This window comes from Podarcis bocagei (genome assembly GCF_964188305.1).
Source record: "Podarcis bocagei genome assembly, chromosome: Z".
NCBI lineage: Eukaryota > Metazoa > Chordata > Lepidosauria > Squamata > Lacertidae > Podarcis > Podarcis bocagei.
This window is the reverse complement of record NC_138140.1, coordinates 26,299,548-26,321,490: the sequence shown is the minus strand read 5'-3', so window position 1 is coordinate 26,321,490 and position 21,943 is coordinate 26,299,548. Positions and strand designations below refer to the sequence as shown.

The window sequence follows — 21,943 nt, the reverse complement described above, 5'->3', positions numbered from 1 at the left end:
TCCCATACAGGGATTGAACCTGCAACCTTGGTGTTATCTGCATCATGCTCTAACCAAATGAGCTGCTCCCTGATCGCTGAACATAAGGGTAAGGGCTCATTCACACTTTGGTTTGTTGTGTGATTACTAGGCATAAGTCTGAGAGCTTTTTAATTTGTCTCACCGCTTTCCCCAGGAAAACCTACTGTTTACTGCTGAATCAGAACAAACATTAATCTTCGGAAAAGACAGTAATGTCCCTATAAAAATGTACTGTTAAATGCTATTTCTGAAAGGAAAGTAATATCAAAATTCTCTAAGAGGGCAGCTGCTTTTTGGTTCACATGCAAATCCTCTGTTTCTTCTGAGTCTGATAGGAGTGGGATGGAGTCTTGAGCCATGGTTTCATGCATGGGAGAAAGCTAGGTTGAACTTCCATCTCTGCCATGCTAGTTCGCTATAGACAGAAAGGGGTGGGTGGGTGTATGTATGGGTGTATACGTAAAGCATTTAGGTATGTAACTCTAGGAAAAGCATGCATCCTTTGATTCTGCTGAATGTATCATTCAGGGCATGTTCAGTCACACTCAGATGGTTTTTAAATTACAGTTTTCAGAATGTGGATGTGCCAGCCCCCACTCCACAGGACTTTATGACATAGCAGTATAATTCCTAAGGAAAACCACAACTGTTTCTGAGAACTCTAGTTCATTTTTTAAAGGTCAAAACAAGCATTTGTAACAGTTTGGTGACCCACCTTTCCCCCTCTGTATGCACGCACGCACGTGTGTATACACACACAGAGAGAGAGAGAGAGAGAGAGAGAGAGAGAGAGAGACAGAACTGCCAGCTGGCTCTGGTGAGCCCAGCTTATGTTTTGCTGATTCTTTTGTCTCTTTTACATGAGTTGAGTCAATGCACGGGAGTATTTGGATCCAAGAAAGGCACAGGTCACATGAACTTGGGAGAAAAAGAGAGAAAGGACCAACTTTGCTAATAGTCTGGACGTGCATGTTGGGGAGATGCAGTTCCAGGCTGAAAATGGAGTAACAATGGGGTGAGCAAGAAGCAGCCAAGAGGAACTGAAGCTCCAGTGAGAGGAGGGGGCTGGGAATCAAAAGAGCTCTGCGGTGAGAAATAAGCTACAACAAAAGGCCAGCTTGGGAAAAGACTTGGCAGCGGAATTAATAAGCCACATGCATCCAGCATTCCTTCCAAAGGACCAGCCAGCCACAGAGACTGGCAAAGCTACGTTGACGGGATGTACCAGTTCAGAGGAAAAGCCTCAGTCCTGTCTTTGTAGATGCGGCTTAGCACATACAAAAAGGAACCACATGTAATGTGCCTCCAGTTTAGGCTTTAGAGGGTACATGTTCTGATCATCATCCATACCCCGTGTGGTCTATAAATACTACAGTGGTACCTCTTGTGAACGGGATCCGTTCCAGAGGCCCGTTCATGACATGAAAAGAGCGCAACCTGCAACAGAACATCTGCGCACACGTGAATTGTGATTTGCTGCTTCTGCGCATGCGTGTGACATCATTTTGCGTGTCTGCGCATGCGCGAGCGGCGAAACCCAGAAGTAGCCCTTTCTGGTACTTCCGGGTTGCCATGGGACGTAACCTGAAAGAACGTAACATGAGGTATGACTGTATTTGGAACGTGACACATATGACCCTAGAGTCTGAATACTCTGGTAAGCTACTGGACTTGGCTGGGGCAAGATCCCTACCTGAAACCCAGGGGGTCACTGCCAGTCATTGCAGACAGTACTCAGCTAGATGGAACAGTGACCCCTCTCAGTATAATGAAACTTCATGTGTTTGTGCTCAAGGCAGGGGTGGGAAAGCTTCAGCTAGCCAGATGCAGACAAACTACTTGCCCCCCTCCTAAGTGGCTTGTACTACATCAAACCAACGACCCATCTTGCTCAGTGTTATCTATGCTGATAGTACTCCAAGGCTTCAGGCAGAGGATGTTCCTACCCTTTCCACCTTTTAACTGGAGATACTTGGGATGTGGTACCATAACCCCAGATAAAGTTTCCTTGGAGACAGAGTTCTTTGGCAACTGAAGCTTGGATGGATCCATGCTCTGTGGATCTGCTGGCAACAGAGCTCTAGTCCCCTGGGCCCTCAGGAGACACTTCAGCTGCCAGACTCTGATGGCTGGTCTACTGACTCTTCAGTGCCCCAAGGGAACCCTAAGCAGACATCCCCACAGCTGCCACAAAGAAGTTATTGTTTACAGACGAAGGAACTGGCAACTGCCCTCTGACTAATAATCATCTAGTACTGCTTTGAAACTCAGTCAGATGCTCCAGAACTTAGGCGAGACAACTTGGATGTCCAGCCTCAGTGGCAGGAACACTGCGCTTGGTCCTGAACCAATACCTTGAACTCTCTCCACCTTGAACTCCCTCTGACCTTTACCTTGCCTCATCTTGGCTACCACCCCTCCTTGTTGGTGGCCTTCCCCTTGGATCATGAATGCTATACATGCAAAATATATGCTCTATTACTGTGCTATGGCCTCTTCCATTAAAACAGATTCTGAGTTTAAGCCCCTGCAAAAGCTAAGGTCTGAGCAAGCATACGGCATCTTGATTAGCACTGGTGCATCTGAGCTGTTGCACTGCCTGATAGGAAATCAAAAAGAGGCAGAAACCTCAGTGGGCCCTGTGGTCTTATCTGCTGTGTCAAATCCTATGCTAATTGAAGGATTTAATCTTCTTACTTCTAGCAGAGCCAGATACACAAATCCTTCCTCCCAATGCACAGACGGGCAAGAATGCAGCACCGCTGTGACTACTCTGTTTTTGTGATGTGGGTGGCATTTGACAAGTAGGCCAAAACCCACAATTAAGAGATGTTTCCTCCTCTCCAGTAGCGGAGCAACACAACTTAATCTGCCCCACTTGCAATAAGACATATTGGTCTCTACAGCCACAGCAGGTGCTGTAACTCTCCAACCATTTGACTTCACCCCCAAAGGCACACTCTTCTATTGTCTCCAGAGACAGACATATGTCAACCTGTGTTCCAAATTGATGTCTGGAGGGGAGGGATTTCCAAAAGGCAGTGCTTTGTCCTGGATCCTAGGAAAGTCAACCGAAAAGTCACTTTTTTCCAGCTCAACAATTTTGGGTGTTTCCTTTAAAAAAAACTTTCGGGGTGTCCTGTTTTTTACTTTTTGAAATATGGGAACCCTACTGTTAAGGAGACAAAAGCCCAGCAGATCCAGCTGTAGTCTGTATCTAGCCAATGAACTCATTTCCTAGAAATTCAGTCAAGGTGTGTGAGCATTATAATAATAGATGGAACAGGGTTAGCTGAGTGAAAGAGGATTAGAATGAAGATCATCCTAGTTCCAAATGGCCCACCCACTCATGTGCTCATGTTCAGGTACCATCTGTTTATCTATCTCCATTTGCAATTTCATTCAACTCTGAAAATCAACATTTGATGATCAGGGTTCCACCTTCCCCTGCTCCCTGCCCATAGAAGATAAGACTTTTCACTCTCTGTAGTCATCACACTTACAGACACACAGCCATTGAATCCCATTGATTCAGTGGGTCTACTTTGAGTAGGACTAACATTGATTACAATGATGCCATCTAAGGAATTTGGATCTGATCTTCTAGCAGCGCACAGAGACAAAATATGTCTCTGGAATGGCTCTCAACTTTGCATGCTGGCGAACTCTGTTTCAATTAGAGCAGTCATCTCCTCCACCTTCCCAAGAACCTGCCTAGGAATGGCCTTCTATACCAGGTGCAAGGAACATTCGGCCCTCCGGATGTTGCTGAACTACAACTCCCATTAGCCCCAGGCAATGGGAGTGATGCAAGTTCCAGTTCAGCAACATCTGGAGGGCCAAAGGTTCTTCAATTACAAAGGGAACACCCTTGGATTACTGAGGTCAGCCAACTGGCTCCCTGAAGTGGCAGAAAAGCTTTTTTCCCTATTAACAAAGAAAAGGAAGTTAAGTTCATAGCCCCCTTGCAGAAATACAGAAAGTTGCCTTTTATAGAGTCAGACCACTGGCCCATACAGCGCAATAACTGTTCACTAACCAGCAGAAGCTGTCCAGGATCTCAGGCAGGGGACATTCCCAGCCCAAACTAGAGATTCTGGGCATCAAACCAAGTACTCTGCCACTGAGCTACAGGCTACAGCTCTTTCTCCTTCAAAGGTAATCTTACCCCACCTGTTATTTGATTTTGCCTGTCCACAATGAGTAATCCAATCTTTTGAGTGTATTTACACACACACACACACACACACACACACACACACACGTGCACACACCCTAAATGCCAAAAAAATACTCTGGCCTGACATTAATTTTTAACCCCACTGCTCTGGCTCTAGTCAAAGACAAGCCTACCCATGTGCAACCTCTTTTCACCAAAGAAGTGTTTTTAAAGAAGCATAAAGCAATGAGAATAAGTGCAGCCCTTTAATCTCCATTAGATGTTTTATGCCGATTCGGCGCCCTGTGATTTAGCGACAGTGAGAGAAAGGCAAATAGAAATTATGCACAGCTGTCTGAAAATGGCAGGACTGACCTGCCCAGCCGGAGCGCTTTGTGCTGCAGAGGCTGTCACCTAGCAACTGGTCCTTGCAGCTGCCAGACTACACAATGGGAGGTTGGGGGAATAGGAATACACACACCAGTCAAAGCCATGAGTTATGGGAAGGAAGCACATGAAGAAGGGAAGGTGGGAGACATTGAATCAAGAAGGTTTTTGTCCTATGGCCTAAATATTGCCCTTGGATAGCCTCTCGTGCTGAGGGTGGGCCTTCAAAACACTTGTGGCTTTGCAGGATGAGACTCTGGGTTTTTATTATTATTTATTTATTAGCTCTAGCACAAATTCGGCTGTCAAAGGAGGCTAACCCATAAAGGCAAATGGAGCACTGCCTCACTAAACAGCCTGCCCTTAGCAAGCTCCCACCTGCTTATCTTCTTACAGTGGTACCTCGGGTTAAGTACTTAATTCGTTCCGGAGGTCCGTTCTTAACCTGAAACTGTTCTTAACCTGAAGCACCACTTTAGCTAATGGGGCCTCCCACTGCCGCTGTGCTGCCGGAGCACAATTTCTGTTTTCATCCTGAAGCAAAGTTCTTAACCCGAGGTACTATTTCTGGGTTAGCAAAGTCTGTAACCTGAAGCGTCTCTAACCTGAAGCATATGTAACCTGAGGTACCACTGTATTTACAAGCAGTCCAGTGATTGTCCAAGACAGGGGCAGAGGAACTAAAATTGGTTGGTGCTGAATGCTATTTTGCTCTGGCTTTGCCTGTCAAGGGCTTTGTCTCCACTTACTGTTGGGCTCCTTGCCTTCCCCCTTATCATTCCCAATGGGCAATAGGTTGAGTTTTGTCACCATCCTTTTCCTTACTGAGTTCTACAAAGGCAGCACTGAGACCAAGACCCTGAGGAAGACATTATGGTTGGAATTCTTTATGAGAGCTGTGCAATATTTTCTCCAGTCAGTTGTACTGTCTTGGTACTCATGTTTGCCTATAGATTATATATATATTTGCAGTTGTTTACGGCAGTGGTGGCAGCAAAGTGGGCACTGTCAGCTCTTGACCAACACCCATCAGATCAGGAATGATGAAAGTTGTATTCCAATAAAGATCTGGAGGACACCACACTGACTGCATGAATACAGTTTCTAAAACAGGCATCTTGGACCTCATAGCGCTTATAGTCTATATTGTGCCCATCTCTTCCTTGGACCGTGACACTAATTAGCATGCAATGAGGATGATTTGCCAATTGAATACTTAACATTAGTAATTAAGAGGTATCCAAATCCTTGCTATTATGCACAGCTGAGAGTTTGCTTTGCTGCTTAAAAAACTATGCAGAGAACATGCAATCATTGGTGATTATGGGTGATTTGATGGCAAGTCCCTAATCACACCGAAAAACAAGGATTAAAGATCTAGGCTAGCAGCATCAGCAAAACTCCATTTCAAATTTTGAAAAACAAATGATGCCAAAAAGTTAAAAATAAAAATTCCCTACACAGGCAATGAAGCAGTTTGTTGACTGGCATGTTTGGCTATAATAGTCTCATTGCTTTCATTTCATCCTGACATATGCTTGTCCAGATGTAAACCTCAGTGACTGCAGTTGTCTAAAATAATAGAAAATCCATAGTATCATAGAAAGTAATAACACCATATTAAAATTCAGTGAAAACAGTGCCTTAAACTTTCAGCAAGAATTAAGAGATGTAGGCTAGGATGCTTTTAATCCACTGTGAAGCCCACTTGAGCATGCAAAAGTCATATTCATCATAGCTAATATTCTAATTCTAGCCTTTGATACTTCATTTACATGTAATCCTGCAGTCTGCCAGCAGTTGATAAGGTTTCTGATATGGCTGCATTAGGAAGGCGAGAGGAAGTGTTTCAGTCCCATTACAGCTGAGTTGTCCAGAAATGAACTCTCCAGGAAAGCTTTTCAGGTTTAAGAAGTTCACAAATCTTTCAGTATATACTCAAGTAATTTTTAATCTGGGTCAGGATCAGCACCTGGTGTCCCAGGGCAGTTGCCGTCACCCAGCATCCTGGTATGGCCCAGGGCAGCTGCCTGACATGGCCCCTTTTAAGTCTACTGCAATTTAAATTTCCCATAATGGGAAAGTGGGACATTGTCTCAGGACACCATGTGAAATTAAAATGGCAGCTAAGCCATCTTGTAACACACAGTGGACTGTTGCTCTCTTTCTCTAGGTAAGCCCCCCAGGGCCCATTGATGGAGAAAGAGACCCACCAGAGGACACTTTGCTCAGGGCCCCCTCAGGCCTGGAAACCTCAAGCTTGGAGAAAGTGGACAGAGAGAGGTCCCCCGCCCCCATCTCTCATAATATTAGAATCTGATGGGGTTACCCAATGAAACTGAATTCCGGAAGAATCAGAACAGATAAAAGGAGGCACTTCTTCACACAGCACATAGTTAAACCTTGGAATTAGCTCCCACAAGAGTTAGTGATGGCTACACATTTGGGTAGCTTTAAAGAGGGTTGGAGAAATTCATGGAAGGTAAGTAGGATAATAGTTACTAGCAAAGATGATGGACGTTTTAAAAACTGGTTGCTTCAAGACCATTTATGGTGAAAAGCAGTCTGTAAATATTGGAAGTAAATAAATAATTGACCCCACCCTCATTTACTGTTCCAACCAGGTTTTTTGTTTGGTTGATTGGCTTTTCATTTTTTGCGCATGTCTTGATTTTTTGACAAACAGCCAACAAAGCAACCTAGAGCATGCAGTAAATCAAAATATAAAAAGATCAGATCAGTAGAAGCTTCCATAAGTTCTTAGACCAAGATCAAGAAAGCCTAATGCAAAAAAGTTTGGCAGAAAAGTAAAAGAATGTGCATCCCAGAAATTCACCAAGTGCATAAGAATCCTCTTCGTGGAGCCATGAAATGTTGGAGGACAGTACGACTACATTTATTTGTATTCACATAGCTTAGAAATAGGGAACATAGAATTACACCAAGCATTCCAGCCAGATTTTTTTTAAAAAGATGCATATTTCACTGTCCAAGCAAATACTTTTATTTACATAAGTTAGTCAAAAAGGAGAAGGGATGGAAAGACTGTGCCATTTGCCCTTCTACCAGACATGGTATCTGAGGTCAAGTCCCTCTACCAGGCTCTTGAGCCTTCAAGCCCATCAGCACATGGTAGGGACTGATGTCTGTAGATTGCCAAGAGAAGAACAAGCTTTTTCAGGCCCTGCCAGTGGACCAGATATCAGCTAAGTGGCAGAGAACAGATGGCGAGGGATGGGGATGGAAACGAAGGACCTCACCGTCCTGTTCTCCCCTGCTGCCCTGCAGGCAGACTGGCTGCATAATTATTCCTGTGGAGTCAATACCACTTATTATTTCCATTGTTCTTCATGGAGCAGAGCTGCAAAAGCTGTGACCTTCTGCACTGCTCCAGCTGCTGTATATTTGCACTCCGTGTGTGTGTGTGTGTGTGTGTGTGTGTGTGTGTGTGTGTGTGTGTGTGTGTATTCCTCTGTGTATGTAATATAAACTATCCCCCCTCAAACTGGTTTTAAATTATCTTCCATTTTGCAAAGTAGGATATAATAGAAAAGTCATGATTCATTGAAAAAGATCTGCTCCCTGGTGGTGCCATTTTAAATCTCTAACCATTTTACAATCGATATTATCCCTGATATCAGTGGCTTGAGCTGAAAAACAACAGACTCCTAATATATTAGATACCAAACCTGGCCAATCCAACCTTCCTTATGATCCCTATGATCCTCTGGCCAAGCCCATATTTCTCTCTGGATTTGGGGACCTTGCCTACTTTCAAGGATGCAACATTTGGTCCCCTCATCAGTATGAGCTAGCAGGAATGGCCATCATCCCTGACCATTGGTTATGCTAGTGGAGGCTTATGGGAGTTGTTGTCCAACAACATCTTGAGGGGACCAGGTTAGCTGCCCCTGAACTACTGAATACCCGCATGTCAATGTGTAGCCAATGTTATGGGTCTGAAGCAATCATGTTAGGCATTGTTTCTTGAAGAATGGCACCACCATAATTCTTGAAACAATGGTTTCATTTGTATTTGTACTTTCTGTGGAAATGGCTGTTCACTAACTTTTCTTCTTCTTCCACTGCTTGAACTATCTCACTTCACACATCATCTAAGCAAAGGTGGCAAATTCACAGAGTTCTGCAGAATCTAGCAGTGACCTAGCCTTGGTACACATTTGCATCTGCTTCTCTAGCAGGTATCTGGAGTTCACCTATCACCTGCCACATTACATCCTTGTAGAGGCAAAGACTGCTAGAGGGAAACATTCTAACAGGGCTAGGAATTCTCTGGTGTGTAAAACCACAAATGTCCTGACACATGAATATAACTTCATTGGAAAAGACAGTTAACATTTAGAAGCAGCAGCAGCACTTAGCTAAAGACTTGGGAAAATAAAAGCTATGGAACAACAGGCCAATGTTCCTCCTCCCCCTTTTGTTTTTGTGCATATGATAACCCCAAATATGGATCTTATATGTGCAGAAGGAGCAAATAACCTGTCCATTAAGAGAGAATTAAGCACGTTTCACAGATGAAAAGAGCCTGCTAGACCAGGCTGATGGCCTATCTAGTCCAGCATTCTGTTCTCACAGTGACCACCTAGATGTGCATGGGAAACCCTCAAGTAGGAATCAAGCATCTTCCTCTCCTGTGGTGTCAAACAGTCGGTATTCAGAAGTGTTACTGCATCTGACCATGACCTTGGGGAATGTGGATATATATGTGGAATTTTGTCCAGTCTCTGGTTATTATGCATAATCTCCAGCAGGCCCTGCACAACATGCAGATCCTGAGTGCATGCTGTACATTCTCAAGCCATTACTTATAACCCAATGGAACCATTCAATTGATGAGCAAGTCAAGAACTTGAGATGTTCAGGCTGTCAGAGGTTAGGAAAAAGAATGCAACTTTAGGGAGATTTCTTGAAGCTAATAATAATAATAATAATAATAATAATAATAATAATAATAATGATGATGATTTTTTCATACCCCGCCCATCTGGCTGGGTTTCCCCAGCCACTCTGGGCGGCTTCCAACAAAATATAAAAAATACCATAAAACATCAGACATTAAAGACTTCCCTAAGCAGGGCTGCCTTCAGATGTCTTCTAAAAGTCAGATAGTTGTTTATTTCCTTGACATCTGACAGGAAGGCATTCCACTGGGCGGGCACCACTACCGAGAAGGCCCTCTGCCTGGTTCCCTGTTACTTCACTTCCTGCAGTGAGGGAACCACCAGAAGGCCCTTGGAGCTGGATCTCAGTGTCTGGGCTGAACGAAGGGGTTGGAGACGCTCCTTCAGGTCTCCAATGATGCCAGTAAACCAGTTGGTTATGTGGAACTCTTTTGATGCCCTTTAAAAAAAATTCCACGTCAGGCCTGCTCACTAATGTGAGCAATTAGTACATTGGCTCTGTGAGCTTTATGTCACTTTAGTCCCTAGTTGACTCCCCTTGCCCTCCGTTGCACACAAGTCGGAACAAAGCTGTAAAAATATTTGTACTCCAAAGTCTGTGAGGGAAGGCAACATTGTCAGTTTGGCTGAGCAGAAGTTTTGTGGGCAGGGGAAGTTTTGTCGGAAGGAGAAGTTTTGTGGAACAGATGTGGACGGGGAAGAGGACCTAGGACAGGGGTCTGCAACCCGCGGCTCCGGAGCCGCATGTGGCTCTTTTACACCTTTGCCGCGGCTCCGGGGCGGATACTAGCGAGGGGAGGAGGTGCATTGTGTGCACGACACTCCCCACTGTGGCGGGTGCTGTACTGGCTGTGACGTTGCATAGGGACGGTGCGTGCATTAGTCACGCACCGTCCCAACGTCACCTTCCCGCCTGCCCGCTACATTGAAAGGGGCATGTACGCTGGTCACTGCATTGAAAGGGGGCATGTACGCTGGTCACTGTTTTGAAGGGGAGTAAAGAACACACACACAAAAATAGGTAACTTGTTAATTTAACGTTTAAAGAACGTTAAAGAAATAATAAAAAGTGACAAAAAAGTTATTTTTATAATGACGAGTTTTGCGGCTCCCAGGTTTTTTTTCTTCGGAAACGGGTCCAAGTGGCTCTTTTTGTCTTAAAGGTTGCAGACCCCTGACCTAGGAGGTAGGGAAGTCAAAGGGCAGGGAGTCCAGAGGGTCCTAGATCAACTCACCTCGAAGTCCTTTTCCTCATTTTGAAAACTATCCTAAAGAAAGGCGCATTTTATTTGAATGCATGTATATAGCTAGCTAGAGAGAGAGTTTGGCATTCGCATTATGGAGAAGGGCCACAGTTCAGCACTAGAGATTCCACTTTGAAAGCAGAAAACCCCAGGTTCAAACCCTGGCATCGCCAGGTAGGGCTGAAAAAGATTCCAGCAGTACTGGAGTACTGCTGTCAGTCAGCGTAGACAATACTGACCTAGATGGACCAATGGTATGAGTCAATATAAGGCAGCTTCCTATGCTCTGTTTTAAAATTTTATTTCTGGACTTCATTCAGATTGCTGGACATGTGCGTTCTCAGTCCCTTGTGTGTGTTCAGTCTAAGGGCTCATCCACACATCAGCTTGTTGCCCTCTGCTTTCCAAGGAAAAATCTGCTCTTTAGTGATAGATTGGAATAAATGGCAACCCGGGTGAAACTGGATTGAACACTAAAGAGCAGTTATCCCCAGGGGAAAGCAGTGGGACCAGAGGAAGTGTGGATTAGCCTTCAGTTACCAATGAAGTACAGTGCAAAAGGAATTGCATCCACATTCCTTTTCGCACTCTAATTTATCTGCACGCACTAGAAGCAGCAGGGTGGGGCTGAGGAGAGTGAGAGAGTGAGTGAGAGAGAGTGAGAGAGAGAGAGAGATAACCAATGAACAGCAGGACACTTTAAACCTTCAGGAAACTGTCCATGTGCCAATTCCAGACGTACTTTTGGAAAATATCAGTAATAAACCCAAAGGAAAGAGGAGCATGACATTTTCAGCTGACTCCTCCACAGCAATAATGGGATGCAATATGCCGGGGAATCTGTTCACCCCAAATGATCTCTACCCATTCCTCCAACTCACTTTGTTTCTAGACAGACAGCAACCTATTTTGCTTTAAAACGTTCTGACTAGTGTGAAGCCTGAGAACTGTTGAGACTGTACCCTAAAGCCAAAATAATACTCTGGTACAATCTGCCTGCATTGTTTATTTCAAAGTGTGTGGTGGCAGCAGCAGCAGCAGCAGCAGCAGAGGGAGAATCCTTTGGAGAATATTCACAGTTCAGTGGTGCTCAGGACAGTGGTGTTGGTGCATCTGTTTTCCTCCAATGGTTGGCTGCATTCTCCCGCCTGATACTAATACCAGTGACAATTTAGTAACATAACCACTGGCATGAAAAATCTGGCTTCTATAGGAACAGATGGTGGCCACTTTGGCAGGTTAATTTTAGGCTTCAGTAGATGTTCACTTAGTCAGCATGGCTTTAGTATCAGAGAAGGAATATGGAAAAACATGGGTAAGGGAAACGAGAAGAGGATATTGCAACAGATTATAAAATTGTAGAGTGTGAAGGGGCTAAGGCTGCAATCCTGTGCCTGCTGACTAGGGAATAATTCTGATGAAACACAGCGAGAGTTACTTCTGAGGAAATATGCTTAGGATTGCACTCTGCAGCTTTCAAATATCTGAAGGATGTTCAGCTAAGGATTCCCTGTTTTTCATCAACTACATTTAAATGTAGTTGAACCATGGGCATAGCCAGGCTTTGTATTTGGGGGTGGCTTTATGTTGGGGGTGCAGAATCTCAGTTAGTTAAATATTTTTATTGATTTACTTGATTTAGGGGGGGGGGCAGCTGCCCCTACCCCACCCCCCTTAGCTGCCTATATATTGAACATACTCGGTTGACGGGTATATCTACATACTAGATTCACTCATTCTTTTTCCCAGGGACAAATAAGGAGGTTTCAAAAGGAGGTTAATGTGATTTTCTGACAGCTTTCTCCAACATGGTACCCTTTGGGTGAAGAACAGTTTTCTTTCAGCATCAGCCAGCATGTTCAGGCATAAGGTGGGGAAGGCTGAATATGTATGTGGGAGAAAGGAAGGAAGTTTTATACTGATTCAGACCACTGTTCACCTAGGTCAGTATTATGCTGTCTCACAACCAGTGGCGGAGCTTCAAGCTCTGGCGTGGGGGGGGGGGCGGAGAGCAGGCGGAGGTGTGGCTGGCACGCTTCCTGGGGGCATGGCTTGCTGCTCACAGGGGCGTGGCACACATCCTGGGGTGTGATGCACTGCCTGCAGGGGCATGGCACGCATCCTGGGAGTGTGGCACGCTGCCCAAAGGGGCGTGGCACATGTCCTGGGGGCATGGCACGCTGCCTGAGGGTGTGGTGCCCAGCATGGGGGGGCAGGTGCGATGGCACCCCACCGGGATTGTGCTGCCGGGGGTGGTACGCACCCCCCGCACCCCTGTTCCTCCGCCAGTGCTCACAACAGTGATTTCAGACAGGGATGGATCCCATATCTAACTGGTGATTGAAGCTGGGACCTGATTTGCTTGCACAGGATGTAATGATGACTACTAGTGTGGATGACTTTAAGGAGAATTAGATAAATTCGGAGTGGAGAAGTCTGTCAATATGCCTCTAAAAACCAGCTGATTGGAATCACAAGTTGGAAGAACACTGTTGCACTTAGGTCCCACTTGCAGGTTTCCTATGGGCATCTGCTTGGCCTCTGTGAGAATAGGATGCTGGACTAGATATTCCTTTGGCTTGATCCCGCAGAGCTCTCCTTATGTTCTTATGCCAAGCAGGTACTCTACCAGTGAGCTAGGACCCTTCCCTAGAGCCACCTGTGACGCAGTTGTGAAGGAAGCTAACTTATGCCAACTTATGCCAGACTGTGTACACGTGGCATTTTATTCTAGAACAAATTGGAGACTCAGTACTTGCTTTTTCGATATAGTCTACACACAATCTAGATATATTGCATAATTTTATTTATTTATTTGCTGAATTGCGCCTGAAAAGCAGTTCAAGAAACTGGTTTCATTTAAAAAACAAAACTTCTTGCAAACTGATTCTGCATTATGCTGCACTGTAATTTGAAAACAGATGTAGGATGTCCCGACAAAGTGTGTGTGTGCACAAGAGTATATCCAATGACACTGGGTGGTTGTACACCAATACTACAAACCCCACTTCCTACTTCATTCACCTGGGAGATGTGCAGGGTGCAAAAGGCAAGGATAACTTAATCAAGGGGCGAGTTTTCAAACAAGTGACAAGTAGCCACACCCATCCTTGAAGATGGCAGGACCTAGAATCAATCTAGATTGAAAGCAGCATGTTAAAGAAAAACATGAATTATTTTGGACTGATATTACACAGCTTCAGTGTAGACACGAGCATCATGTGACCAAGGCAGCTTACCAGCACACCCATCATGTGAGTAGGGCTTGCTTATGATCAAGTGGCAGGAGTGGATGTGGGATAGGAAATGAGACCTTCCAAACAGGACACTGTCTCAATTTAGGAAGGAGTTCCAATCCTGGCTTCTAAACTGACTGAAGACTCCAGATAGCATGTGGGAGAGGAGAAGACACCAGTGTTGTAACAGGTCTCCCATTCTGAGGCTCGCTGGTTAAGAATTTGATGGTGTTTTTAAGTACCGTATTTTTTGCTCTATAAGACTCACTTTTTCCCTCCTAAAAAGTAAGGGGAAATGTGTGTGCGTCTTATGGAGCGAATGCAGGCTGCGCAGCTATCCCAGAAGCCAGAACAGCAAGAGGGATTGCTGCTTTCACTGCGTAGCGATCCCTCTTGCTGTTCTGGCTTCTGAGATTCAGAATATTTTTTTTCTTGTTTTCCTCCTCCAAAAACTAGGTGCGTCTTGTGGTCTGGTGCATCTTATAGAGCGAAAAATATTTGGAGCAAATGCCACACAATTCTACGTGTGTATTTCCTTCCACTCTTTGTACTGTTGTGAAACTTTGGAGGTCTTGGGGGCATTTGAACAAAATGGTCTTACCTGCTTTCCATCCAGCGTGTACAGCTTTTTGACGACTCCTGTTTCCAGCTTTATGGCTTCTGTGATATCGGTGAGAACTTGCTCAAAGGAATGTGCCGTCTTCTTATTCAGCAGCACACGGACAGCCTTCCTGGGTTTCACCCCACTCCGAATGATGGTCACCAGCTTGGGGCGCACAAAATCCTTGTTCTCCCTGGCCTGGCCACTGTTGCTACTGGCCAGGGACTGAGGCGCTTTCATGTTGGCGGAGGTTTTCACATTGACAGACCAGTTGGGGTTGACATTCTTGGTATACTCCACTTTCTTAAAAAAGTTGTCAGATGAACATACGTAACTTTCGCCTTTTGAGAACGGAAAAGAGAGAAGGGGTTAGAAAACAACAGTGACAATATAGCAATGGGGTATTTCAAATAAAATTAGAGCCAGAGGAAGAGAAGTTCCTCCTGTAATCACATTTCTTAAACACAGATGGATTTCTAAAACAGTGGGAAGTGCCCACTGGGCATTATCAATTTATCAACCTTCCTGATACAGCAACAGTTATTCCAGGAGAGGGCCCAGTATTTATGTAATTTTAAAGGCTGTAGTAGCAGGAGCAGAGGTGGGCAAAATTCACCCTCCCCTTCAGCAGTACCAGAAATACCTCCCTCCTTCCTCTCTCTCACACATTCTATTCCAGAGGTGGGGAATGTTTGGCCCATGGATGAAATTTGGCTGACCAGCCCACCCTCCCTCCCTTGCAATTGCTGCTGTGATGGCCCACACCAGAATTCAGATTCCTCTGTTGAGGCACCAAGAGAGGAGTGATTTTTGCACCCCACCCCCACCAGCTTAGCCAACCCCTAGGTACAACAACAATGAATGTCATTTTCACTGCTCCCCAACAACCCATTCTGCACATGGGTGCTTCTGTGCCCTCATGATTCCGCCATGAAAACTGCAGGAAAGATCTGCACGCTGGCATACCGCTCCAGATTTGTTCACTTTACTTCTGTGATTTTCCAGGTAAAGAGGGCTGCAACCTTCCTGCAAACACATTCCACCCACCCCCTTGGAATCAAATAACATGGAAATGAGCTTTGAGTATGCTCTGTGTTCCATTAGTTTTCCAGAAGTGGCTCTTAGGTGATGTGAAAGCTCAAAAATAATGTGGAAATGAACAGAGAAGCATCAGGGAAATGGAATAAACTGCCAAGTGAATGCAGCCCAGGTGTGGAGCAGCAGGTAAGAGCAGGGCTCTGATACACCATCCATTCCCTCCCCCTCATTCTGCCTTTTCACTTTATTTCCTTTCCCCTCTCTTCACCCCTCTTTGTCCCCTCCCTAGTCTCCCCATTTGGACTTAGAAGACAGTTTCCAATGGGACATACGTAAAAATATATAAAACTAATAGTTGTTCAGTGGATGCTGTGTGTGTGTGTGTGTGTGTGTGTGTGTGTGTGTGTGTGTGTATTAAGAAGATTAACACTTTCCTTCCCAACTGCAACCCCCACCATAGCTGTCAACGTTTCCCTTTTTTAAAGGGAAATTCCCTTATTCCGAATAGGATTTTCCCTTAAAAAAAGGGGAAAGTTGACAGCTATGACCCCCACACTCACCCAAAATTGCTTCCAGATTATAATTAGGTTTAACAAACAACTTTCATTGACACCAATTTAAACTTAATGCACACTTGACCATTTTAAGCACAATATAACACTGATTAAGCAGCCATTAAACACTGAAACAGCAGCGCGAGAAAGGTTTTAAAAATGCAGCAACCAAAAAAAAAAGTTAACTACAGCAATTAAAAGCAGTTCCAAAAGGGAGCAACCATTTATGCAAAAAAAAACCTTCCCCCAAAGAACAAGTTTAGAATACTATTAGAGTTAAGGTGATATGAGACATGCAGTCTCATACACAATGGGACAAACAGTCAAGACCAGGGGAGGAACATTGTTTGATTGTCTGAGGTGGTTGTGATGTCACGGAACATTCATAAACATCTGAAGTGCTAAGGAAAAGGCTTTTATTTAAACACACATCTTTACAGAATAAAAGAGTTATAGAGCTGGAAGGACCCCGAGGGTCATATAATCCAACCCCCTGCAATGCAAGAATCTCAATTAGATCATATATGACAGATGGCCAGCCAACCTCTGCTTAAAAGCCTCCGAGGAAGAAGAGTCCATCACCTCTTGTGGGGGTCTGTTCCAGACTCATTTTCCTAATTGCTGAGTGCATTTAATGTAACTATAAAGAGGAACAGTATTTCAACAAAAAAGGAGCTGTTATCCATATTTTAGTAAGAAACTACTTTCAAAACATTCCTCAAAGGATTACAACCAACAGAATAGTTGCCAAGAGGATACTATCCCAGATCAAAAATGAGACACTTGTTATCATGTACAATAAGAAATTCTTATATACATAAAGGGAGAGAATCTGTCTCTCTGATTTGCTTCTTGCAGGAACAGCTATTCTGATGAAAACTGGAGCCATAGAAAGATGTCTCTGCTACACTGTTGAATCTACTGAAAGAGATATGACCTTGAGGCAACTGCAATCAAACAACCTGTCAACTAATACTACGGCTGTCAATGATATAATTACTTCTCTACATTGCAACATATCTAACAAACCAACACCTTATGCTCACTCATCACATGGGAAAAATTAGACCATGCCCAAAGTCAACAGACAAGCTAGAATAAAAATCAATAATTTAAAATTAATTTCAGCCTTCCAGTTTAAGAGCTGTGATCATATCACTGACTATAGCAACAATCCTATGCACATTAATTTATTTCGGCCTACTTCTGAGTAAACAAACACCAGATTAGGATGCCTAGTATGTTTTGCATCACTGCTAAATTTTGTTCTCAGAAGAATCCCAAATGATTTTTCACATGCATAACCAGGCACGGTTTCCACTGGTGCCTTCCAAATGTTGCTGGATTGCAACCCTAAATCTGGAGGACACAATGCAGGAATATATAGAGGCCAAAGCACAGAAACACCCTGGTTGAAGGAAGACTTCAACCAAAACTCTTTCTGCCCCTACCATTGGTAACCAGGAGTCAGAGTCCTCTCCAGATCATAGAGCCACAGTCTGAACCAGAAGGATAAAGGCATGCTGCTACAGGATAAGCCTCTGGGGTCTGTCCCTCCAGCCCAAGAATGTGGCACTAATGGCCTCAGACTTGGATTACTCCATTAGAGACAAGCCACCAGGACCAGAGACCCCTACATTTCTGCCTTAGTAGGAGACTACAGGAGAGGGCTAGGCCCCTTTAATTAAAGGAGAACCTTCTAGTGCAAGTGGGGAAACAATTGGGATTTTTTTTGCTGAAGCAATGCCAGAACTCTGTGCTCCTTGAATCTTGCATCTAGAATGAACCTTGCCCTGCCCTGGCCCCTGGCTCTCTCCTCATCACAGAGCCAGTGGCCTACATTCAAGTATTATTGTCATAGAGAAGGGTAGGGAACATCAGTCCCAGGGGGTGTATGTAGACCTCTATTCATCCCTTAGGGCTCTTCCCCATGCCACCTCCCTCAATCTTCTCTGCTCTGTGCTCTACTTAAGTGAGAGCTTTTGCCTGGCTGGAATCTGTCACTGAACCTTTGTAATGCCTCCTGCTTGCTGGGATAAAGAGATGTGAGTGTGCAGAACCTCTGCCTTTTGCCTGGCTGTACAGAGGTAAGTGCCTACATTGCTCTGCCTACTTTTCCCTCTGGCCCCACCCACCTTAGGCAGGACCTCGGGTTTTTCCCACTCCTGTCATACACAACTGGTGGATTAAGGCAAGAATCTATTTCATAGAATATTAAGAGTTGAAGGGAGGCTTCTAGGCTGTCCAGATTAACCTCCTGGAGCCACTGCTGGAATTGTAGCTAAAGATGGATTTGTGATGGACCTTTAGCCAGTTCATTAACTTTGTATTTCAGGTGTCACAAGACTCTTTGGAGGGTTTTTTGCAATAGCAGACCAGCAGGGAATTTCAGACCTCTGGAATCTCATTAACTTTGAAAGGGAACATCTAGGGAATGTAACTGATATCTTAATATCTGTTGATGGCTGAGATCTGCAGGTCCAGGACATCTTTTCAGCTGGAACTTGCTGGAACTCAATTCCGGCCCCTCTCAGGTGGGCACCATTATCATTCTAAAAGAACAAGGGAGGTGTTCATGATGAGTTCCAGCACCTCTTTTTCTAGAAAAATAGCACCATGCAGGTCTATTGTGTGCTAAGAAATACTGGTGCATTAAAAGAATATGTATGTTTTCACATCAGCAGAGGATGAAACAGAAGACAACTTGTGTAAAATAAACCAATTGCAGCAGAAAGGAAAATATCAGATGAAAACCTGAGTGAATGTCAGAATCAATTAAGGCCCTTTTGTACATCCCTTCTGTGAACCCCAAAAGCTGATTCGCATCATGATCTTCAGAAGGAAAAAGAAGTCCATCTTCTACAGCAAAAGATGAGCAGGTGTCACTGGATAAGGATATTTTGGACTACAATTCTCCTTATTGAGGGTCACTAATTAATGCTGACTTCTTTTTTCTTCACTGTTTCCTCAAAGCACCCTCCCCAAGAGCCTGTGTCCTTGCATGTCCTTAGGTGTTTACAGAAAGCTCAGGATGCTGAGTAGGGGAAGCTTATTTCACTCAGCATATGGCAAGGTTTATAGCACAAGGAAGCCTCTAATAAGCTTAAAGCAAATGAATGAATAGCACTTACTTATTCTATTGTTTCTACAGCACTAATGCTCATACAACAGCATAGGTGAGCTGGTGTGGAGGAAATGCATTTATATATTTAGTCATGTTCGTGTGTGTGTTTTACTCCATCTTCAGTCAAGCAAACCTTCCTTCTCCCTTTCTCCTTGGAGGGTGTAAAATCTGTTCAACATCTCTGCCAAGCTGCTAGGCTTTCCATAATGAACATTTTATTGTTGCTTTAATTGAGTCACTGTTGTTTCTGCTTGGATTTTACAAATGGAATTTTATGGAACTAAATTGCATATATTTTAAATCACTTCTGCTTGTAAATTTTCTTGAACAGGGAGTCGATGGATCAAGGCAATCATTCAATCAATCAGCACATGGTACTAGAATACCCTAATGGTATGCAAATTGTCAGTTCAGGAGAACTGGGAATCAAGTGGATTGGTGAGAATGAGTGACAAAAATACCCTTGAAGGGGAGTGGGAAATATGTGTCAACTTTCCCCCGCCCACCCAATGATATTTACAGCAGAGACGTAATCCTATCCACGGACCATATGCAACACCATTCAAGATGCTGAAATTCTTTTACTACTCAGTGCAATACCAGAAGTGTAACAGGCAAGTCTGGCTTTGACAACTTTAAGTGGCTGTACCGCGATTCAAGAAACACACCCTAAATATTAATTGCAATGCCATAAACATTATGCTTCTGAGTACCAGTTGCTGAGAATCACAGGTGAGAAGAGTGCTGGTGTGTTCAGATTCTGTTTGTGGGCTTATCATGTAGGCATCTGGTTGGAAATTGTGAAAACAGGATGTTGGACTACAGTGGTACCTTGGGTTACAAACACCTCAGGTTATAAACACTTCAGGTTACAGACTCCGCTAACCCTGAAGTAGTACCTCGGGTTAAGAACTTTACTTCAGGATGAGAACAGAAATCACACGCCGGCGGTGCGGCAGCAGCAGGAGGCCCCATTAGCTAAAGTGGTACCTCAAGTTAAGAACGGTTTCAGGTTAAGAACGGACCTCCAGAATGAATGAAGTTTGTAACCAGAGGTACCACTGTATATGGACCATTGGCTGATCCAGCAGGGTTACCTATTTGCTTTGTTTTGTTCCTAGCTTGTATGTAGCTAACCACTCAGACAACCAGACTGCTTGTCTGGTGAAGAAGAAGAAGGAGGAGGAGGAGGAGGAGGAGGAGGAGGAGGAGGTTATTATTTATACCCTGTCCATCTGGCTAGGTTTCCCCAGCCACGTTAAAAACTTCCCGATACAGGGCTGCCTTCAGGTGTTTTCAAAAAGTTGTGTAGTTCTTAATCTCCTTGACATCTGATGGGAGGGTGTTCCACAGGGAGGGCGCTCCCAAGAGATATTACCAAAACTCCTCCACCCTCCACAAGCTCAGAAGTCTGAGTCTTGGGGGACTGTGACACTTACCTCCAATACAAGGCAAATGTATTTGGTTGTCTTAGATATCAACTGAAAACCAGTTCCCCACTACATGAATGATCCTACCTGACGTCTTTTTGTACATCTATGATGAGGAGAACATTTCTTAACGTTCACTTCTGCTATTATTATTATAATTATTATTATTAGTAGTAGTAGTAGTAACAAACCACCATCCCACATTACATCCAAACTTGGGAGAAGCTGCCATCAACCTGTAGTATGTTCTGAAACCACTGTTTAAGCAAATCACTTATTCCTGAGTTTGGAGGTAACGGAAAACTATGGTTTGCTTAAAAGTGGAAGTTAAAGTTTCTGATCTCCTTTTGGTGGTTTTTAAGAGAGGAGTGGGAGGGATCATGCAAGCCATTCTATCACAGGTCCATTTGCAATATCATGGTTGCCTATTAGGTCTGAATTGGCTCTGTGACTCTGGAATGATTGTCCAGCTTGTATTTCTATTCAAGTCAGAGGAGAATTCTGTTCCTTTTTCTCTCCCGCTTGATTTTTATGTTGTGAACTGCCTGTTTGGTTGAAGGATGGTATACAAATGAATGAATGAATGGAGAAGCACCAGCTGGATGGGAAGGAAGGAGAGCAGAGCGTTAGAAGATAATGGCTGGGAGGAATTAGAGCTTATTAAATCTTGGCTGGGGAAATGGCTCATCTTAATGAAATCTGATTTGAGCCTGGCAGAACTCAAAACATTACTACTATTGGGTTGGTGCTAGACTGCCTCCAGACCACTCTCAACCTAATTCTGCCCCACGGGAGATGGAGGAGATGAAGAAAGAGCAGACCCGGGGTCTGCATCTTTTCTTAGGATTTTCGAGCTTTTGAAAGGGAAAAGCACACTCTGATTATGACATAGTTATGACATAGTTGCATACTTCCCTTTTAAACACTGATAGCACCTGTGCTCTATAACCAGATGTCTTCGTTGTGTTGTTTTTGATGCTTGCTAAAAATGCTTTTGTTTAGGCAAGGCAGACATTCTTAAACTCTCTTGATTTTATATATGCAGTAGAACCTCGGTTGTCGAACGTAATCTGTTCCGGAAGACCTTTCGACTTCCGAAACATTCAACAACTGAGTTGCAATGGGCGGTTGGCAATTTCAATGGAGAAAATTGAGAAGTGTGCCTCAGAAGCTGGTTGGCATCCAAGACGCATTCGAAAACGGAAGCATTCACTTCCAGGTTTT

The 21,943-nt window shown here is 44.1% G+C and overlaps 1 protein-coding gene and 1 long non-coding RNA gene across 2 annotated transcripts in view; one reads left to right on the top strand and one right to left on the bottom strand.

Moving 5' to 3' along the window:
• LOC308578784 (neuronal migration protein doublecortin-like) overlaps positions 1 to 21,943 on the bottom strand; it is an 87,246-nt gene that overhangs the window by 50,460 nt on the left and 14,843 nt on the right. The window contains exon 3 of the mRNA XM_081179350.1: positions 14,574 to 14,914. Coding sequence (XP_081035476.1) covers positions 14,574 to 14,914 — 341 coding nt within the window. The remainder of the gene's footprint in view (positions 1 to 14,573; positions 14,915 to 21,943) is intronic.
• On the top strand, positions 4,484 to 17,287 carry LOC308578818. Its single transcript, XR_014004138.1, has 2 exons — positions 4,484 to 4,708; positions 17,024 to 17,287. It is a non-coding gene; the product is annotated as an uncharacterized lncRNA (long non-coding RNA).